The sequence below is a fragment of the Leuciscus leuciscus genome (genome assembly GCF_965113295.1).
Source record: "Leuciscus leuciscus genome assembly, chromosome: 22".
Classification (NCBI taxonomy): Eukaryota; Metazoa; Chordata; class Actinopteri; order Cypriniformes; family Leuciscidae; genus Leuciscus; species Leuciscus leuciscus.
In genome coordinates, this window is record NC_138746.1 from 15753152 (window position 1) to 15772545 (window position 19394).

At 36.8% G+C, this 19394-nt stretch overlaps 1 protein-coding gene across 2 annotated transcripts in view; it reads right to left on the reverse strand.

The window, feature by feature from the left end:
- smap1 (small ArfGAP 1) overlaps positions 1–19394 on the reverse strand; it is a 103904-nt gene that overhangs the window by 59161 nt on the left and 25349 nt on the right. The window contains exons 3-6 of one of the 2 annotated variants that reach the window (XM_082154841.1): positions 19008–19093; positions 11874–11949; positions 3699–3770; positions 816–896 (exon numbers count right to left, since the gene is read on the reverse strand). In XM_082154841.1, coding sequence (XP_082010967.1) covers positions 816–896; positions 3699–3770; positions 11874–11949; positions 19008–19093 — 315 coding nt within the window. The remainder of the gene's footprint in view (positions 1–815; positions 897–3698; positions 3771–11873; positions 11950–19007; positions 19094–19394) is intronic. The other variant, XM_082154840.1, reaches the window with a different exon arrangement.

Here is a 19394-nt window from a genome sequence, read left to right on the forward strand (position 1 = left end):
GCGCGCGCGGACACACTCGGTCTCTCGCTCGCGCAGTTCGTTTCGCTTTTGTCCAGTCCGGCGCCTCATATTGAAGATGTGTGGCGAGTGACTAGCCGCAGCCGCAGGTGTGTTGTTGTTGTGTGGAATCTGGTGCGCGGCATGGCGGCAGCCGGGTGGTGGGCGTACCCAAAACAAGGATAGGAAGCGGCAGCATTGCTGATACTTTTTTAGCTCAAAACAGACAGATTTCACGCAAAATAGGCAGAAATGACATGCATTTTGAACGTCAGACTTATAATCATTTTCGTTACGTCTCGTCAACGAAAACGTCTCGTCATGTTTTAGTCACCTTAGAGCCATTTTTAGCTAGTCATCGTCGCGTTATCATCATAAAAAAAAGGTGCGTCAAGGAAATAATTTCGTTATCGTCATCGTTGACGAAAACAACATTGGATTCCAGTGAACTAATTTCCTGCAAAGAGATGTATGAATATGCAAGACAAATTAAACTAAAGTGCCCAGAGTGTTTGATCTCACAAGAGACAGGACTGTGATGGTCACTGTACACTGTCCTACTCATGTGTGATTCTCAAAAACTCACTTTTGCAAAAATGCAAGCATTGGAAATCAAGAAAACCAGAAAAATAAATAATTCATATTTGTACAGCCTTTTCCCACTGGGATCATATTTAAGAAGCCCAGGAATATCAGGTACCTGCTTTTCAAACAGAATGACTTAAAATGATTCAAAAACACAGCTCTCATTAAAAAGGTAATGGCTCCAGTCTATTTGGTCCGTTGATTGATTACAGAAGTAATCAGAGGTTGATTACCTTCTCAAAAACTGCTGGCTTGTTCCCTTTATCTGTGTCCTTTTCCCTCTTCTTCTCCTCCTTTTTCTTCTCTCTCTCTTTCTGTGTCAGAATGAGGAACAGAAAATATAATGTGTCAGGATAAACTGCACTCAGAGATAGGACATAGACACAAACACATCACGCATATACACACACACACACACAAGAAATTGAACATGGAGAAAAAGTTCAGAGTCAGCCACAAGTCTGAGGTGACTTTAGGGCACAAGGCTTACCATTTTGCCTTGAGGCCTGTACTTTGACAGCTTAAATATGGCTACCAAAGCTTAAAACACACACATGCTATATATTTAGTTTTCTACAACTATGGGAAAATCACAGAAAAACTTCGACAGACAGAGATGACCTTCACAGTGTCATTTTCACCACATCTCAATTTATGTACTGTTTCTGATCATATTTTTGTGGTGGAAGAGTATGCATATTAGGCGTGCTGTACAAAAGGAGGGCTTCGAGCTCGAAATTTGGCCCAAACCCCTTTATGGGCCCGGCATACTCCCCCAATATTCCTGGCTGGGATAGAAACCAGCCGAGAGTGAGGAGTTGGGGTGGTGGAGGGATGCTGGAAAACTGTTGTAAGATGCCTATATCAGGCAGGTTGGACATACTATTATTGCAATCGGACCAAATGCAATGATTGGATGAAATTTTTTTGGTCCTGAGACATCCACAGAAGACATTTGTAATTTTGTTTGTTTTTAGCCCACTTCTATTATTGATTGCTATCAGGATGTGAAGAGAGTTTCAACCAGTCCAGTATAACAAAAAGTGTTTATGAAAAACATTGCCCGCCCTACATTTAATATCAAGCACATCCTACTTTACGAAACACACACGTTACATGATTTTACTGATTTGCTAATTCATTTTGGGCTTTTAAGGAGAAACGAAAGTGCACAGCTAGAAAGAAAAAAAAGGAATGGTAATTTAAAAATTGAATTGGAGATTTTTTTTTTAAGGATAATTTAGAGTTAGCATTTTAATGTATCTCTTAAATAGAATAAATATAAATATATATATATATATATATATATATATATATATATATATATATCATACATCCTCTTTACCAACACTATTTTGTCCCCGGAAACCAAGTGCACTAACTCCTAGCAAAATTGCTTGCCAAGATGTAAATGATTCCACAACAACTGAGGACAGTCACAATTTTTTAAAATTGATTTAAATAATTAACAAAATTGATAATATAAACAAAATAAATAAATAAATAATACTAATTTAAATATCTAAGTTTTTAACATGTTCACAAACAAAATTAGTACAATGATTTTTTTTTGTTTAAGAGATAACATGTATACATATACACACACATACAATTTTGGGAACAAGTGACTGGGGTTGAGGAAACACCCATATACAGTTTTGCAATAGCTTTTAACAAAGTGCACAGTTTGAAACTCCCAACACTATGGCGAAGCCAAACAATTGCATCATAAAGGTTTGGCCTTGATATCGAGCCATCAGCCCTCCTTTTCTCTCAGCGCAAATCAATTGCTGCTGCAAAAACGCTGAGCGAGAGGCTGGTTCAGGTGTGGGAGTAAAGGATCAGAGGGGGTTTTCTGCAGTCGTGTTGGTGTGTCTGACTGGCACTATGATTACCAGCAGAAGGAACAAATGGAGAACAGGCCTAGAGGAGAGGTGCGGATTGGCCGTTTGGAGCTCTTTATGGGCCCATTGATTATTCTATTTCCCCTCTGCATGCTGCCAGAGCTGTGCTATCGATTCCTTTCCACAGCAGAGCACAGAGGCATCTCAGTGTGCACTCCACACACACACACACACGATCAAATACAACCACAGCACTTTTTAACAATGGATGTGAACCCGTCAGTGTGATTTGTATAGGTTCTTTCATCTTTCCCTTTGTTTGGTTTAAATTATCGTTCTTACAGGCTGTTATATAATCTGTTGCTAACTTGTCAATAGTCAGACGGTTCTGGTTGAACAATTACATCCGCTTTACATGCTCCATTTCACAAATAGATGTATTGGAAATTGTAGCAGTAGGAAATTAAATAGTACTGGTATATATGATTTTATAATTATTTCTTAGATATTATAATATTACTGATAATTTATACAATAATGACAATAATAGTTATTATCATTTTATAATAATTGTTGTTAAAGTTTACATATAATATATATTATTTAGAATAATAATAATGGCCACCAACATATGTTGGTGCTTCTATGCTGTTGCCAAACTATCTTAACCAAACATGGTGGCTAACCAACTTGACCAGCTAAGATGTGCTAGTCTAGCACTAACCAACATAAACCAAGCTGGACATGGACATGGGGATTGCGTAACACATTATATCATAGAACATTGATTCAGTGATTGATTAGCAGCATAAAAAGGGCTGTCCCAATTCGCATACTACTTTGTTGGTGATGTGAAAGTGTACTCAGAGTATGTAGTAAAGATAGTTTTGTGATGAAATATCACCTCAAAAAATTGCATCTAGATACAGCATATCAAAGAGGCCAGTAACCAATTGGTCTTAGAACAACATCGATTTTTCAAGTTTGTTTTCGTCCAGCTAAAAGCTAAATGTGTCAAGTTAGTGCATATAGATGGATTCAAAGCTAATAGACAGGGACTTTGTTTTTAGGCTTTATGGAAGTACATTTAAAAAAATGTCTTTGGGCATGTTTGGCATTTTTTCAATATACCGGTAATATAATTTGGAATGTTTATAATTCTAAACTTGCAAACTATTTAGGATGGAAGGCATGCGAATTGGAAAGCAGCCAGAATGCTCAGCACCAATATCAGTGATTTGCACAGCACAGAGAAGCACAAGACTACAGTACCTCCAGTTTACTTTTCTCAGCTGCTTGCGAAGGAGGAGGCGATACTGAGGGCAAAGCAGCATCAGAGGACTTCTGCAAGAGCAGAGGAGAAAGAAAGAGGGCGAGAGGGTAAAAGAAAGCAATTGAAAGAGAATGAGAGAGAGAGTGATAAAGAGGGGATGTGGAATAAAAAGAGCGGAGAGAGAAACATCTGAATTAATAGGCTGCAGCAATCACTATACAGTGAATAATTATTCAGCCTGTGGGAGACTTGGAAAAGCAAAATTTATATACTGACACACACACACTTTATACTGCCAAAATGTAACAACTCAGTAGAACTTCTGTGTAAGTAAAAATATTTAAACATCATTAAAACAACAGTCACTCGTAAAGGAAAAACGCTTAAGATATTAAGAGTTGTTTTCAGAGAATATATTTTGAGAATTAAGTTTTTGTTTCCCCACTGGCATTATTTTCACATGTAAACCTCAATAAGATTTATGCTTAAAAAGCAACAACAGCAACAGCAAAAAAACACAAAAAAAAACTATTTGCCAAAGGGCTAGGAACTTAGTTCACGATATATTTAACGTATGCCGTTTTACTTCTCAAGTGAATTTACCTTGTTTTAAGGATGTTTAGATATTCTTACTGGAAAACAAGACAAAAATTCTGCATTTAAATTGGTTGCACAAATATACAAATCAGGAAGAGGATCCACGTATCTTGATCTAGTTGCATAAGCAGTCACATTGATCATCAAGGACACATTGTTGGTTAAAAATAGCCCAGACTTTTCCAGATGTTCCAGCAGACTCCATAAATGTAAGAAATGAGTCCATCTGCCGAATCTGCAGTCATTCTGTCAATCTGCACGGCCAAGACTGCCTCAAATCAATAGAGTTAACTTACAAGTGTAGCCACTGCAAATAACTGCATCAATCAAACAAATGATGTTTGAAAAGTCTGCTCATATAGGTTTACATATATACGTATCAAAAGCTCAGCCAAGTTCAATAATATGGATTTCTAGTTTCAGTTTCATTAAGAATTGTATTGTCTGGGGTAGAAAAGCATCGTTTGTAATATGACAAAATAGCCAAAGTGGTTCAATTACTGCTTGTATTCCAGAACTGCATGGCCTTATATTTCTATTTTATTTTGAAAAGAACAAAGCGCAATTTGAACAGGGATATGAAACATTTAAAATCTCATTGACGCCGTTTAATTATGAAAGCAAAAATAACAAAAAGGCATAGCAGCTGTTGTTCAACAAGGTGAGTGAGAACTGCAAGCCAGCAAGTGATGCCTTTTGACTAATAATTAAGTCATGTCTGACTCATCTTTAGCGTTATATCGATTGCAATAGCAGGTGTGAATTCCTGAAGTCTGAATACCGAAGTCTAATTATGCACAAACTTCTTATGATTAATATTGTGTGGTATACCAAAAGACTGCACTGGTTGAGAAACAAAACTTAATATGTGCTCTCAAATAGGGGTTGCGATATATATACACTGTCTACAATAATATCGTGAATGTTGTTTTAACGAAGTGTGACATTATCGAGTATGTCGCTCACTTTACAAAAACACAGAAAGTGCACGCATACATTACGTGATGTAGTCTTAGTAGGTTAGCGTGCATGTGAACTAAATTGAATTTATTGATTACATCATTAAAAATTATGTAATCAAATGGTAAAAAAAATCAATTTAATCTTATTGAAAAAAATATGATTTCTGTCACTGGGGCAAACTGACCACCACACAGAATATGAAGAATATCAAAAGCTTCGGGAGTCAGCTGTCCAAGGCAGTCCTATTCCTTTCAAGGTACCAACACACTAAACAAAATATTGTCAAATTATTGTTAGCGATAAAATCCCTGATAATATTGAGATATAATCTGTCAATATCACACACCCCTACTCTCAACATGAATATTAATCCCTCATTTTATGAACTTGCACTGTATGTATACAAACAATGTAACCTGCACAGCCACGTGCTCAAATATGTAGAAATACAGGTTTGAGTCATCTGCCAAAAACAAAAAACCTTTCACAGAAAATGTTAAGTCAAACCGCTTAAAAATTTAAAAATCACCCCCGTGTTCATGTTTTCTTAATACAAAGCGCTTTCAAGATCACCCGTTATAATATCTTCCAAGCATCGAATGATACAGATCAAGCTCTTGACACACACTTTCTTTTTCTTGTCTTCTCCCTTTCCCCTCACTGTGCCCCCTTTCATTCGCTTAGAGTAGTTTGTTTAGGGTAGTTGTTTCATTGACTCAGGGTAGTTGTTGGCAGATAGATGGCCCTGCCCCTTCACAGAGTCCCACAAAGCCTCTTTCTCTTGGGGGGGAAAAAGAGAGAAGGGGAGATATGGATGGGTCAGGGCCAATATTCTTACTCCAATCCCTACTAGACAGAGGGAGGGAAAAAAAGTAAGAGGGTGAAGTGGAAGAGTATTGATGGGAAGTCTGATTCTTTTCCACGAACCGGTTCTTTCAGACAATTCGCTTAAATGTACTCGTTCAAAAAAAAACAAATCACTGAAATATTTCTGTAATCATGCAATAACATTTACAAAAACGCAATTCTATCATTAAAGCACCCAATAATGATGTGAATCATTCTAGTCAACTGCTCGGTTTATGCATGCTCGTACCAGCACCTAATTGGTTTTTGGCAGACATGTCAGAGTCCCGACTCTGTTTCATCAGTTCAGTGTACTGGTGATTCGAGAACAAGACATCACAAACATACATTTTGCCCCTGTTATGAAACCCTCAGCAGACAGTTCAAGTCGGATATGTCAGAAAGAATGAGTTAAGAAAAAAATTAAGCATTTTAGGATCATAGTTCTGGATATTTGGATAATTTTGAGTCTGTGCGACTAGAAAGCACGCCCAAAAATAAATTGACTGAGTAACCATCAGATCTGTTCCGACTTGAGCCGCAAACAGTTTCAGACGGTTCAGTCCAATTTGGTTCAACCAGTTCACTAAAAAGAACCAGTTCAAAAGAACGATTCATTCATGAACTGGACATCACTAATATGGAAAGGAGCATGGGTGAGAAAATTAAAATCAGAACACTCACCGCGCTCTCCCAGCTAATTAGGTGCTGAGACATATATCAGTACAAAAATCCCCAAAAGGTCAGCACTCTAAAAAAATACTTTATTTGTTAAAAACAGGAGATAAAGATTATACAAACAGTTCGGTTCTTTGTCTTCGTCAGTATTTTTTTATGCTGGGAATGTTTTTCGTAAAGTAAGCATTTTTATGAGAAAACATTTTAAGTTATGGTTATTTATTGGTAAATTAACCTAAGGGTTAATAATCTTATCAGAAAATAATTGATAGATTTATTGTGGGTGGGGGTAATATAGAACTACTAAAATAAAAATAAAATATGATAGGTTAATTGACAAGAAAAAAAGATTGTAGTAGCATCCTTAATATTAATGGTTTCAAAGCTAAGAGACCGGGACTAAAGCCCACACAACCCCAATTTTGATTTCATGAGGTCTTCACTTTTAGGTTTTATTGATGCACACTTCAAAAATAGCCAAACTAGTAATTGTGTAGCAATGTTTGGCTTGTTTAAGCTCAACAGACAGCATTTGTGGCATATTGTTGATTACAAACATTTTAAACATTATGCTTCAGTTTTTTAAAAGTATATCCACGTGTTTTAAACAATGTGTTAACATGATCTTAGTGTTAAAATTGTTTACTGAACATGTCTGTGAAACATTACGTCAAACTTAATGACTTGCCATTACAATGTTACACCATAAACCTCAGAATTACTCAAAAAAAACAAAACAAAAAAACAAGTAAACTACTTTACAGCTAAATTTATACATGTGTGTTAACACAAAAAATAATGCTTATTTACCATAAAAATGAAAAGTGTTTTAAGCTTCACATTAATGCTATAACAGCATTCTAAGTGCTTCACAATAACCTCATTTTATTTATTTATATGGTATTCATCATAATGCCACAAATGTTGTCGGTTGAGCTTAACTTGTATTAAACCCAAAATATTCCTTTGAAGCAAGTGACGTTGGCGAGGGAGTTTTCAGGAAAAGGAAGGGACAAGAAGACGGATGACTTTCCCTTTGTCCCAGTATGGAAGTAATGCTGTCAAGCAGCATGCGTCCACAGAGCCCAAGCTGAACAAGTAGGTCCATTACAGCTCGAGTTAGCACAGAACTGTCCGGACCGGTTCATTACCTGCTGATGGATGCCCCTCATAATCTGCTTTCATTGGGTTAGCATCACCACTATGCTCCACAGCAGCATGGGCCCATATTCATTAGAGAGCCATTAAATAACACCACACAATACTCCTCCTCTTCTCCCCCAATCCCTTTAATACCAGCGTGCCCGTCTGGGGAAATAAGTCCAGAACGGGAAGCAGGAGGAGATGAAGAGAGGCGGTCAATAAGCAGAGACCGCAATCAGCCTGGAGTGTGAAGGGAGAACCCATCTCTATCTAGCCGAAGGCGTGAAGACTCCCATCCTCTCACAGAAGTAACAGCATCGATGTGAGGTCCAAAGGTCTCCAGCTTTCTAGCTGGGGAGTAATAGAAGAAGCGAACAGCTAAATGCCCCATAATGCAGTGCAAACGGCCAAGCAGGCCAGGTCACTTGGGGCTGAATAAGGCTTAGATGACTGCAGTGAGAAAAGAGACAGTGAAAAGTATGAGAATGGTCCAGTCGCTGGGTGCGGAAGGCTGAAGCTATTATTAGTTACGCTCTGATATCTCACTCACACATTCACGCTCACACAGACAGTTCTGTGGCGTAGGGAAACTGACAGTAAAAAAAAAAATTTAAATAAAAAAATTCAAGTTACATTTACCATAGCAGAGCTGAGCCTGTGATGTTCATATTCCTGTCATCTTTTATATATTCTGTTCTTGATATTAAAAACGGCCCACTGAGATTCTTCATTTTGCGCATTTTCCATGGCTTCGGAAACACTTTGATCAAAATAATGAAAAAACCATGAAAAAAAAAAAAAAAAAACATGTTTTGAAAACATCAAAACAAGGAAGTGCAGGACGCTTAATATCCTGGGACATTTATTTTCTGAGGTTCCGCTTCGCTGTTGGCTTCACACACACAATCATTTAAATGGTGCGAATCAGCAGGGAGGGAACATGACTTCAGCACGCTGACTGGAGATAAGGCTTTCAATAAGACACATTTATTCCCCATCTACTGCCACAGAAGAACACACAGAACTTTCATTACTGCCACGAGACAGGAAGACAAGGAGAAGGAAAGCGAGGGATGGTCCGTTAGACTCTCTCGAGCTTGTTTTAGTAATTGAAGCAAGGAAAGGCTGCAATATTGCATTTCTTTCCGCCTGGGCTGGAAGCAAGCAACTATTGATTTCTTTTCTTTCTTTTTTTTTGGCCTAGCTGCTCATCAGATGCCTCCATCTCAGGCTCAGTCACATGATGAGAGTTAAAAGACATCACTGGGGCAAGTTGTTATCAAACCAAGCTCCAGAGCGGAGACAAAAAATACCACTCAAAAATTTAAAAAAATTACAGTAAAAACAATTATATTACATTATATAAAAATATTTCTATTTCAAATAAATGCTGTTCTTTTGAACTATTCTCTTCAAAAATCTTGAAAAAAAGTATCATGCTTTCCACAACAATATTAAGCATCACATCTATTTTTTTTACATTGATAATAATCAAATTTCTGAAGGATCATGTGACACTGAAGACTGGAGTAATGATTGCCCTGATCACAGGCAAACGTATATCACATTTTAAAATAAATCAACAAAGAAAATGTATTTTAAATTATAATAACATTTCACAGTATTATTGTTTTTACTGTATTTTTTATAAATAAATGCAGCCTTGATAAGCATGAGACTTCTTTCTCAAACATTACTAAAATTTAGAATAGTAACGCAAGTGATAAATCAACTAGTATAACTTCTGACAGCATTAAAGGCTCAATTTATATGACATGGAAGATGTTAATATCTTCTATTGTGTTTTAAGAAAGTCTGTCATATGGGTTTGGAATGAAATAAAGGCGAGTAAATAATGACAGAATCTTAAGCTTTGTTAAATAGTGTTGCTTAAACGTTTACCTTCTAGCTTAGGCAGGTTAAACGGCGAGAGGTAAATAACGTGCATGATTAGGAATGGCTTCAGTTACACCCTCTTGTCAAAGCCGGAACTTGTGCTTAATAAAGATCTTCTGCATTTGCAAGGACAAACGCAGATGCATTAAAGGAGGTAACTAAATAAAAACGTACACATTGTTCATACACGATCAGCAAATATTAACAGTAGGGCTACAATTCATTTTCATATATCGTTTAAAACAGTCTCAACTGGTGGGATGGGACCCAGAAAATTGTAGTACTTCAACAAAACCTTAAATGAAAATTAGAAATGTTGCCATGGTTTTTTAATCTAATATTCATTTATTTTATTTTGTTTAAGCTACATTTCAATTAACAAAACCAATTTAATAGTTTTAGTTAACATTAACAACACAAACCAAAACCAGTTTTTAAACATTAATATATTTTAAACACACAAAGAGCAAAGAAGTCTTGTGCTTTGATATCAAATAACAGTCCCTCACTTCACAAAACTGTTCTCTCAGCTTCTCATTCTCTTCTTCACACACACACACTCTCTCTCATCCAGACCCCCCTCCTCACACTAAGCAAAATGCCTTAAACTGATAATGAGTTGTTTTTAATCACTTATTTGCATTTAAAAGCCGTTGGCAGAGTGGGTGAACGAGGACGACCTGGAATCACAGTCTTTCTTTAGGCAGTGCCTCATCTTTACAGTGTGGCGCACAAAACGCCACTATTTTACATTTTAGTATTGAATTTTAATTCATCTGTTTTTCTTTCTTCTTTCATCTTTTCTCTGACACAGACTGATGCTGCTTGTACACGTCTGGTTTATGACTCCTCAATCAGCGGCTGCCCACCTTCGCATTGACCTCTGCTGAAATCTGATTGGCTGTCTGTTTCTGCAGGCAGGGGCTTTAATTGGCTGGCTCAGACAGGCCTGTCGGAGAGAGGCAGAGCTCTTCTTGGGTAAGTAGAAAGAGAACTGTAATTGGACAGGGCAGCCTTGCAGAGTTTGATCGAAAAGCTTTCACGCTGCAACCATGTTTCAGTCTCTCCTGATCCAAAGCAATCAGAAAAGGCCAAAAGGAGGCTGTTTGTTTAGATTGCTTAAGCTCCTCAAGCATTATCATGAGACTGAAGTCCTGCACAGCATGCTAAGGATGGTCAATTACTATTCTTTGAGGCGTTCTTAAAGATTTGGTCAACGCAAACCAAGAACAGAGAGGAAATCACAGACAGTAATTTAACATGAGTGAGAGTGCTTTAATTGGCTGCCGGCTCCTGTCAATCAATTTCCAGCGCGTAAAGCACAGCTGCAACCCACCAGGCTGTGTAATGTGAATTTTAGGCCTCAATGATCAGAACAACTGGCCACCAAAATCAGGACTTCAGTACATAAAATATACAGTAAACTAGTGCTGGCTCACTATATACAATGTTACGATTCAATAGGCTGCAGTGCATCAGAATCGCAACTTTGCTAAACGCATGAGAGCAACCAAATCTGCAAGATCAGTTTCAAAATGTGTCGCACAGATCGCTTCCCTTCAGTCCAGTACAGTACAATGCCTCAGAGAACTGCCACTATTTATATGAACTGCTTCTTCAATCCTAAACTGAAGGAAGTGATATAAATTCACACATGGGTAAAGGTTAAATAAATAAATAAATACAAAATAGAGAAAATAAATAAATAAATAAATAAATAAATAAATAGCATGTTTAGAACTGCTTCTTTCTTACTTCAACTATAGGAAGTGATATAAATTCACACATAAAAAAATAAAAAATAAATAAATAAGGATATATCAATTCAATAATGGGGGGGGACACAATATATTAATATATGATTGTTTTGCCACAGACCTAGTAAAAAACAGGTGACGTAACTTTGCTGAGGATTTAAACAAATAATGGTCATGAACCTGAAGAAAAAACATTGCAGTGCAGCGTACACACACACACACACACACACACACACACACACACACACACACACGTTTGATAGCAACAGTGGATGGGTGCAATTTGATACTCACAATGGCTCCATTGACAGCGTTTTTATCGTAGTACTTCTTCCTCTCGTACTTGTCCCTGATGAAGAACTCCACAGCTCTGAATCATTGCTAAGGAAAATTCAAGCCTTATTATAACTGACACAAATCATTTTAAACATCACAGCATTTAAACAAGCCTGGTTTGCATTCACTCTGTAACCCGAGAGAAGGTCGTGACAAACATCAAGAAACATGATGTCAGCTAATGTTGAAGACCCCATGAAATGGTTTGTCTCACATTTTTCATATGATTGATGGGATATACTTCCTCATACCTCATTTTTGTATGTCCTCAAAGTAAACAAACACAGACTGAAAGCCACAAAACTTCCTTTTTGATGTGGTTTTTAAATCTCAGGTATGGCAAATCTCAGTTTGGCTAGAAAGCTTTAATTGGCATCTTGCTCAGCTACAATGTAACTCCTGCAGTAAAGCTGGCCCTCTCAGACTGGCTGTTATCTCTCCTCATCATTAAAGACACCAGAGCACCAACACCTCACCTGGACCACAAACTCAATACAACTATTTGAAAAAGAGAAACACTTCCTTTCACAGCAAACACACACACACACACACACACAGTTTGGGGCCAAACAGAAATCAAAACACACACTCTCCGAATCTCACCCTTTGTTAACAGTGAGAATTTATACAGTGACAGGTAAATGCTAAGAGGACCGGTTCATGCAGCTTTATTGGATTTACACTCTCATGAATCCCTTATCACAATACAATAATGCATCTGATGAAATATGAATCAGGGTGAAGAAGCAGGTGGCAGGAAGAGAAAGAATGCAAGAAAGAGAAAAGCCTTGAAAAGTGACAAAAGCCTTGTGAAAACATTCAGTACAAAAGATCAGCGGTTCTCAACCTGGTGGTCCAGGAAGAATTTTAAGTGGTACACTGAGTGACCAAAAAAAATCATTTATTAATAATAATAAAAGAGCTAAAATACACAAACTTTCAAAAGCTTGGAATTGAAAAGTTTGTTCATCAAAGCTGCATTTATTTAATAAATAAAACAGCATTATTAGCATAATTTCAGCATCATTACTCCAGTGTTCACCTCAGTGTCACATGATCCTTCAAGGAATCATTCTAAAATGCGGATTTGGTGCTCAAGAAACATTTCTTATTATCATCAATGTTGAAAACAGTTGTGCTGATTAATATTTTTGTGAATTCAGTGATGTGTTTTTTTTAGGATTCTATGATGAAAGGTCAAAATAACAGAATTTATTTTGAATATACATCTTTTGTAATATAGTAAATGTCTTTACTGTCACTTCTGATCAACTTAATGCTTCCTTGAATAAAAGTTAATTTCTTAAAAATTTCTGACCCCAACATTTTTAACAGTACAGTAATTAAAACTGCCAAAAGCACCAACACTGAATTAGCCATCTGATTAATCAACGCATAACATTTTTTGGTTATCCCAAAACAAAATTACAAGGAGGAATACATTCAATGTTTAAGATACAGCAATCCTCCATCCATTAAAACTTTACTAGCGAAACGCTGGTTTGCTTTATCCAGATGAGAAACGTAGTTTGTTTATCATCTGGCCATACAACGGTGGGATGTTTTGACATTCTGTTCAGTCTGTATTTCACACAGCGCGGTGTGTGAGGGCTCGCACTCTTCAGAAACAATCACAGAATATGACAGAGCTCGTGTTTTAAAAGCACACACTGTCATTAATATTTCATTGAAAACACAACATGAGTATTGCATGGTATAGCATACAAATTACTTTAACGCGTTGAGCTTGAATTAATCGCATACATTAACATGTTAACATTGACAGCGCTAATATATATAAATATATTGCAGTACTGCTTTAATTAACATGCAGGCAGCTTGCTGTGCTGTAGCTATTAGGCAGTTTTACCACATAAAGCCATCTTGGAAAAGTTTCACGCATCTTTACATAAATACCCTTTAAAACACCTCATTTTTAAACGAGTGGAGACACTTGCATTCAGTTCCATTCTGTTACGCTCCATCTACTGTTTTTGAGTGAACAGAACATAACGTGTTCCTGGAGATCTACCGTCCTGCAAAGTTCAACTCAAACCCTAATCAAACACACCTGAACCAGCTAATTAAAATCCTCAGGGACACTTAATTACGCAGGGCTTCCTTAAAATGCAAGAGATGCTTTGTTGCATCACGCTGAGATAGAACATGATGCAAACGTTACAGAGAGAAACCGGGAGGAAAGATGATGCATAAAAAACATAGTGCTGGCATAAATAGGAGAAAGAAAAATGAGTTCTATGCAGTTAAACACACACAGAAAAATGAGAAAGAAACAAAGAATCTACAAGCACACCAAATGAAGGTATCTCTGCAACAAAAGAGAAAGAACTTCAAATTTCCTCTCTTTGCTAATCTGACGTTTATATTAATACAACCAACTTTTCCATTAGAGAGAGAAGCTGTGATAAGTGGGACGTGAGAGAGGGTGAGAGAGGGTGAGAGAGCGTTAGATACCCTCACACAGGAGCACAAAAGATCCGCATTTCCATCTGAAGAAACCACACCTGTGATAAAGCAAATTCCATCAAAGCCAGTTTGTGGAGGAAGCTCACCTCCGCTGTCCAGATTAATCCATTTTGACGGTTAAGAATATTGTACCTCATCGGTCAGCATACAAATGAAGCCATTTCCATAGCCACACCAAATGCAGGAGAGCTGATAACGGGCCACGGATGCCAGGGAAATTCAATTAGAGTTTCTGAAGGCGCCAATGAGGAGAATATGGAATTATCCTGGCCGCCACACACACCCAATTAGACTGATGGTGTGAAATAGGACGGAGGAGGATACCCGAGGCAAGAGAGATGAGGTGGAGGAATGAGAGACATGAAGAGACTTCCTATCAGGCCTCAGAGATGAGGAAGTTCCTGTTCAGTTCTGCTGTGTGTGATGTGCTGAAAACAGCAGCTGTTTTCTCTGGATCTCTGGAGCCAGAGGTGTGAAGTCACACAGGCTTTGCCTGCCAAACTCACACATCCACCAATATTAGAACAGGAATTCCCAACTGTGTTAACTATACACACACACACACACACACACACACACACATACATACATATACATTATATATATATATATATGATATGTGTATATACTTTGTGACAGAACTGAACTGGCAAATTAAATTTATAAATCAAAATGTATCACCCATTTATTCTGAAATTCCTCATAGAATTGTGCAATTATTAATACACTACTGTTCGCAGGTTTGGAGTCGGTAAGTCTATGCATTTATTTGATCAAAAATACAGTAAAAACCATTTTGTGAAATATTAAAATGTAAAATAACTGTTTTCAGTTTTAAAATATTTTAAAATGTAACTTATTCCTGTGATGGCAAAACTGATGTTTCAGCATCATTACTCCAGTCTTCAGTGTCACATGATTCATCAGAAATCATTATAAAATGCTGATGTTGTGCTAAAGAAACATTTCTTCTTATTATCAATGATGAAGACAATTGTGCCTCTTAATATTTTGTTGAAACTGATCAATTGTTTTCAAGATTCTTTGATGAATAGAAAGTTCAAAAGAACAGCATTTATTTGAAATAGTAAAGATATTTATAAATGTCATGAAATTTGTCTGTACCTTTTTACCAATTTAATGCATCCTTGCTAAAAACTTTTTATTTTTTTTTATTAAAAAATATATATCTTAATGACCCCAAACTTTGTAAAGGTAGATGATGTCCAAAAATCATGGTAATATGTGCAAACAATCAGTGCAGTTCCACGACAGTGCTTTTTTTCTTACTGTACCAATTAAATGCATTCTTATTCATATACATTTAAAAAAAACAAAATCATATAAAAGTAAAGTAAAAAAACTAAATAATAATTATCCTTTCCCTTTTTCCAAGTTTGAACAACCTGTAATGCAAAAGTTCATCACCTGGAACTAATGGCGCGTTTCCACCGAGCGGTACAGTACGGTACGGTACGGGTCGGTACCCTTTTATTTGCGTTTCCACTGCCAAAAGTTGAGAATGGTACCAAAAAGCCGAACCGTACCGTACCACTTTTTGGGTACCCTTCCGTTGGGGTACCTAGCACAGTGGTACGGTACTAAAAGGTGGAGCTAGACTCACTGCAGGACGTTGATTGGTTGACAGAGAATCGTCACTTGCGCGTGCTACGAGGGGAATGACAACATAAGAAGCGCCATTTTTTAATATACAGTTTAATATAATACTACTGTTACTGTGTCACGAAATGTAATTTTAAGAGTTTTTCAGGCGAGAATGTAGTTGTTTAAAGCTCAAATCTGTGGTTTATTTATAAAGATGATTTGTTTTTCCCCGGTTGTGAGATCCATGCGATCAGCGGGCGCTCATGTTTCCCGGCTGGATGAGCCTTTCCTCGGCTAAGTTCTTCTGACGTTCGCCGATGACTCCGACGGTAGTGGTTAAACATGAGATATAATAATTCGTCTTGTGCAGACCTAACGGGCGATCTTTGGTCTCGTGAATATATAATTCGTTCCCTGTCAATCGTTTTGGCCGAGGGCTAAGTTTAGTTTCATATTATAGGCTATTTGTATTTAACTTTACTGTTGTAATGTTAGATTAGAGCGCAGCATTTGGACATTTGACTGAATTGTTTGCTTTATTTCTTATTGTATAGCTTCTTGTACCTTTTACTTAAACTTTTATATTGGCTATTATTGATAAAACTGAAATTTTACAAAAAGAAATATGGTTTCTTGTCATTTTCTTATTACAAGATTATCACTGATGTTTATTGCAACATTTGTACAAATGCATATATTGCCTGTAATATGTGTAATTTTTTTTATTATTTAAACGAAAAGAGGTAACGTTAGGGTTGTGTTTTAAATTTCGTTTTGTTATAACGTTAAATAGAATAACGTATAACGTGCAGTGAATAATCAATATGCGTTGTGCATGAACCACATTTGTGTCCCTATAATGTTTAATTTATTTAAATGAAAACGAAAAGAGGCAGAGTAGTGTTTTATAACATAATATTTCGTTTTATTGTTGCTTAAAATGTACATACAGAGTAACAGAGATAACCGGAGTAGCAGAGCGAGCTGAGTGACCTTTTAAGAACGCGCTGAACCATTTGCATGTAGGAGTCGCACATGGCAAGTACAAACTTTGCGTACTTAATATTGAGAAATGCCTAATGTCGGCGCTTGTCTTCTTGTGACAAACATGTCGAGGAGCAAGAACAAGATCTGCTGTATATGTCATCCATTGTAGTTTACTATGTTCTTCTTCGCGCGAAAATGACGTCGATCGAAACACCACGCCCATCAAGTAAGGGTACTGTTGGCAGTGGAAACGCTAGCCAGATCATGGTTAACAGACCCGAACCGTACCGTACTGTACCGTACCGTACTGTACTGCTCAGTGGAAACGCGCCATAAATGTCTCAAAAAACATAATGGTATCCAATGTCTCAAAGACAAAAAAAGAAAAGAGCTCTTAAGCTAGAGAATATTCATGCATGCATATTCATGGTGGAAAATATGTAGTATTTTTGGGAGCAGAAGACCAAGGCTATCTTTGGAAAGTCTGTTAAATTACTTAATTCAGATATTCAAACTTTTTATTTCTTTCATATATATATATATATATATATATATATATATATATATATATATATATATATATATATATATATATATATATAAATCTCATTTATTGATGGTTTTCTTCCCTTTCCGTTAAAACTAAGAACTGCCTTCAAGCCACAATTATAGAAATGTTCAAAAATCACTGGCGTGTCCCTGAGTTGCCTAACCAAATACTGTGAGTAGTGGGTGATAAGAACGATTAGTATTACTAGAAATGGCACACATCCTTTGCAATAGCATTAGGTGTTGAATAGGGATGGGACGATTACCGGTTTCACTATAAACCACGATAAAATGTACTGACGGTTAGTATTATCGTTTAAAATTGAATTATCATTAAAACCGTGTTTGATTATCGCGATTTTAATAACTCACTGTAAATCCTGTCCAGCCAGCATCAGTCTCTGACGCAGGCGCAGCGCGCAATGTTGTTGTTGTTTTATTGGAGAAGGAATGGCGGAATGCAGATTAATGTTTTAAATCTTACGTGATCACAGAAATATTATCAAACTCAGTAAATAATAAATCAACTCTGATTTCATTTTCAATACAATCGAAAACGGAGACGCAAGACAGCAAGTTGTATTTGAATGAAACGAGAGCGCGTCCGTTGTGATGGATGTGCGCGGTGTTATAATGCGTTGTTATTGACGCCGGTCATTTTAAGAAAGGAAATGCCACAGAATATAATCTTGCTTAAAAAAGTGCATAGAGCTGCTCGTTTTATTTGTTGTTTGTTGATTTTCAAATATAAAACTTTGTCTTCAGTGTGAGCATCAGTTATTTTTGAACACTTTCATCTCGTTTTAACAAAACCGTGATAATATTGATAATCACGATAATTTTGGTCACTATTATCGTGATATGAAATGTTCATACCGTCCCATCCCTAGTGTTGAACCAACCACAACAAATTCAAATGTAACATCACTTCAATTGCAAGCTTAAGAACTGTGAGCAATATTTTGCCATATATATTTGTGGAAATACTCCAAAAAAGTATTTGGCAATCAAACATTGAATATCTTCATTTATCAATGTGCAAGACACCTTGCCTTTAAAACAGTAAATTACACTGATACATAGTACATACATACTCTAAACCCTTCTCTGTTGCTTACAAGAGAAAAGTTGTTAATGCTGGCTACAGAGTCTGATAGTTTGTTGGAATTTGGCAGTAGCAAGAAAAGAGTAGGACGCGACACCACAAACTCTGCATAAACTCTCAAATAAACAGTTCTTTGCATATTACAAATCTGCAATTCGTCTTTTCTAGAGCCAAGAAAAGGGATTTTTCACTTTAATCATATCAATTCTCTCCACAGGATCAAGAAAGCATCTGTACCACACAACAACCTCGGATTAGAAAGTTGATGCTGACTTTTACCAACTGACTAGCAAAGGTAATTAGAGCATATTGCAACCAGAATTACACAAACAAACACAGACTGATAGACTCAAGGATACTGGTCAGTTTGCGGCCGTCTGAAGTTTTCTGGGAGATGAGCTTCATACAGCTGTCTTGCCCTGGTGTTGCCCATGCTTTGCACACTCTAAACAGAGAAAGAGAGACAACAAAGAAATAACAGGTGAAAATACATATAAACCAACCAAGTAGTTTTCTTCATGAAAAACATTGCAAATAATTTTTTAGTTCAGCTGAAAATTATTGAGAATTAATTCACAGACACATTTTTTCACCGTTTTGTCAACTCTATTTGAACACTAACAGAGGTGTCCATGTCCATTATTAAAAGTACATAAACTCCAAAATACAACACACAACTAATGAACAATCAGGTCTGCTATGCAAGTGTAAACTGTAAAGCTGGTGTATCTTTGTACAACATTAAG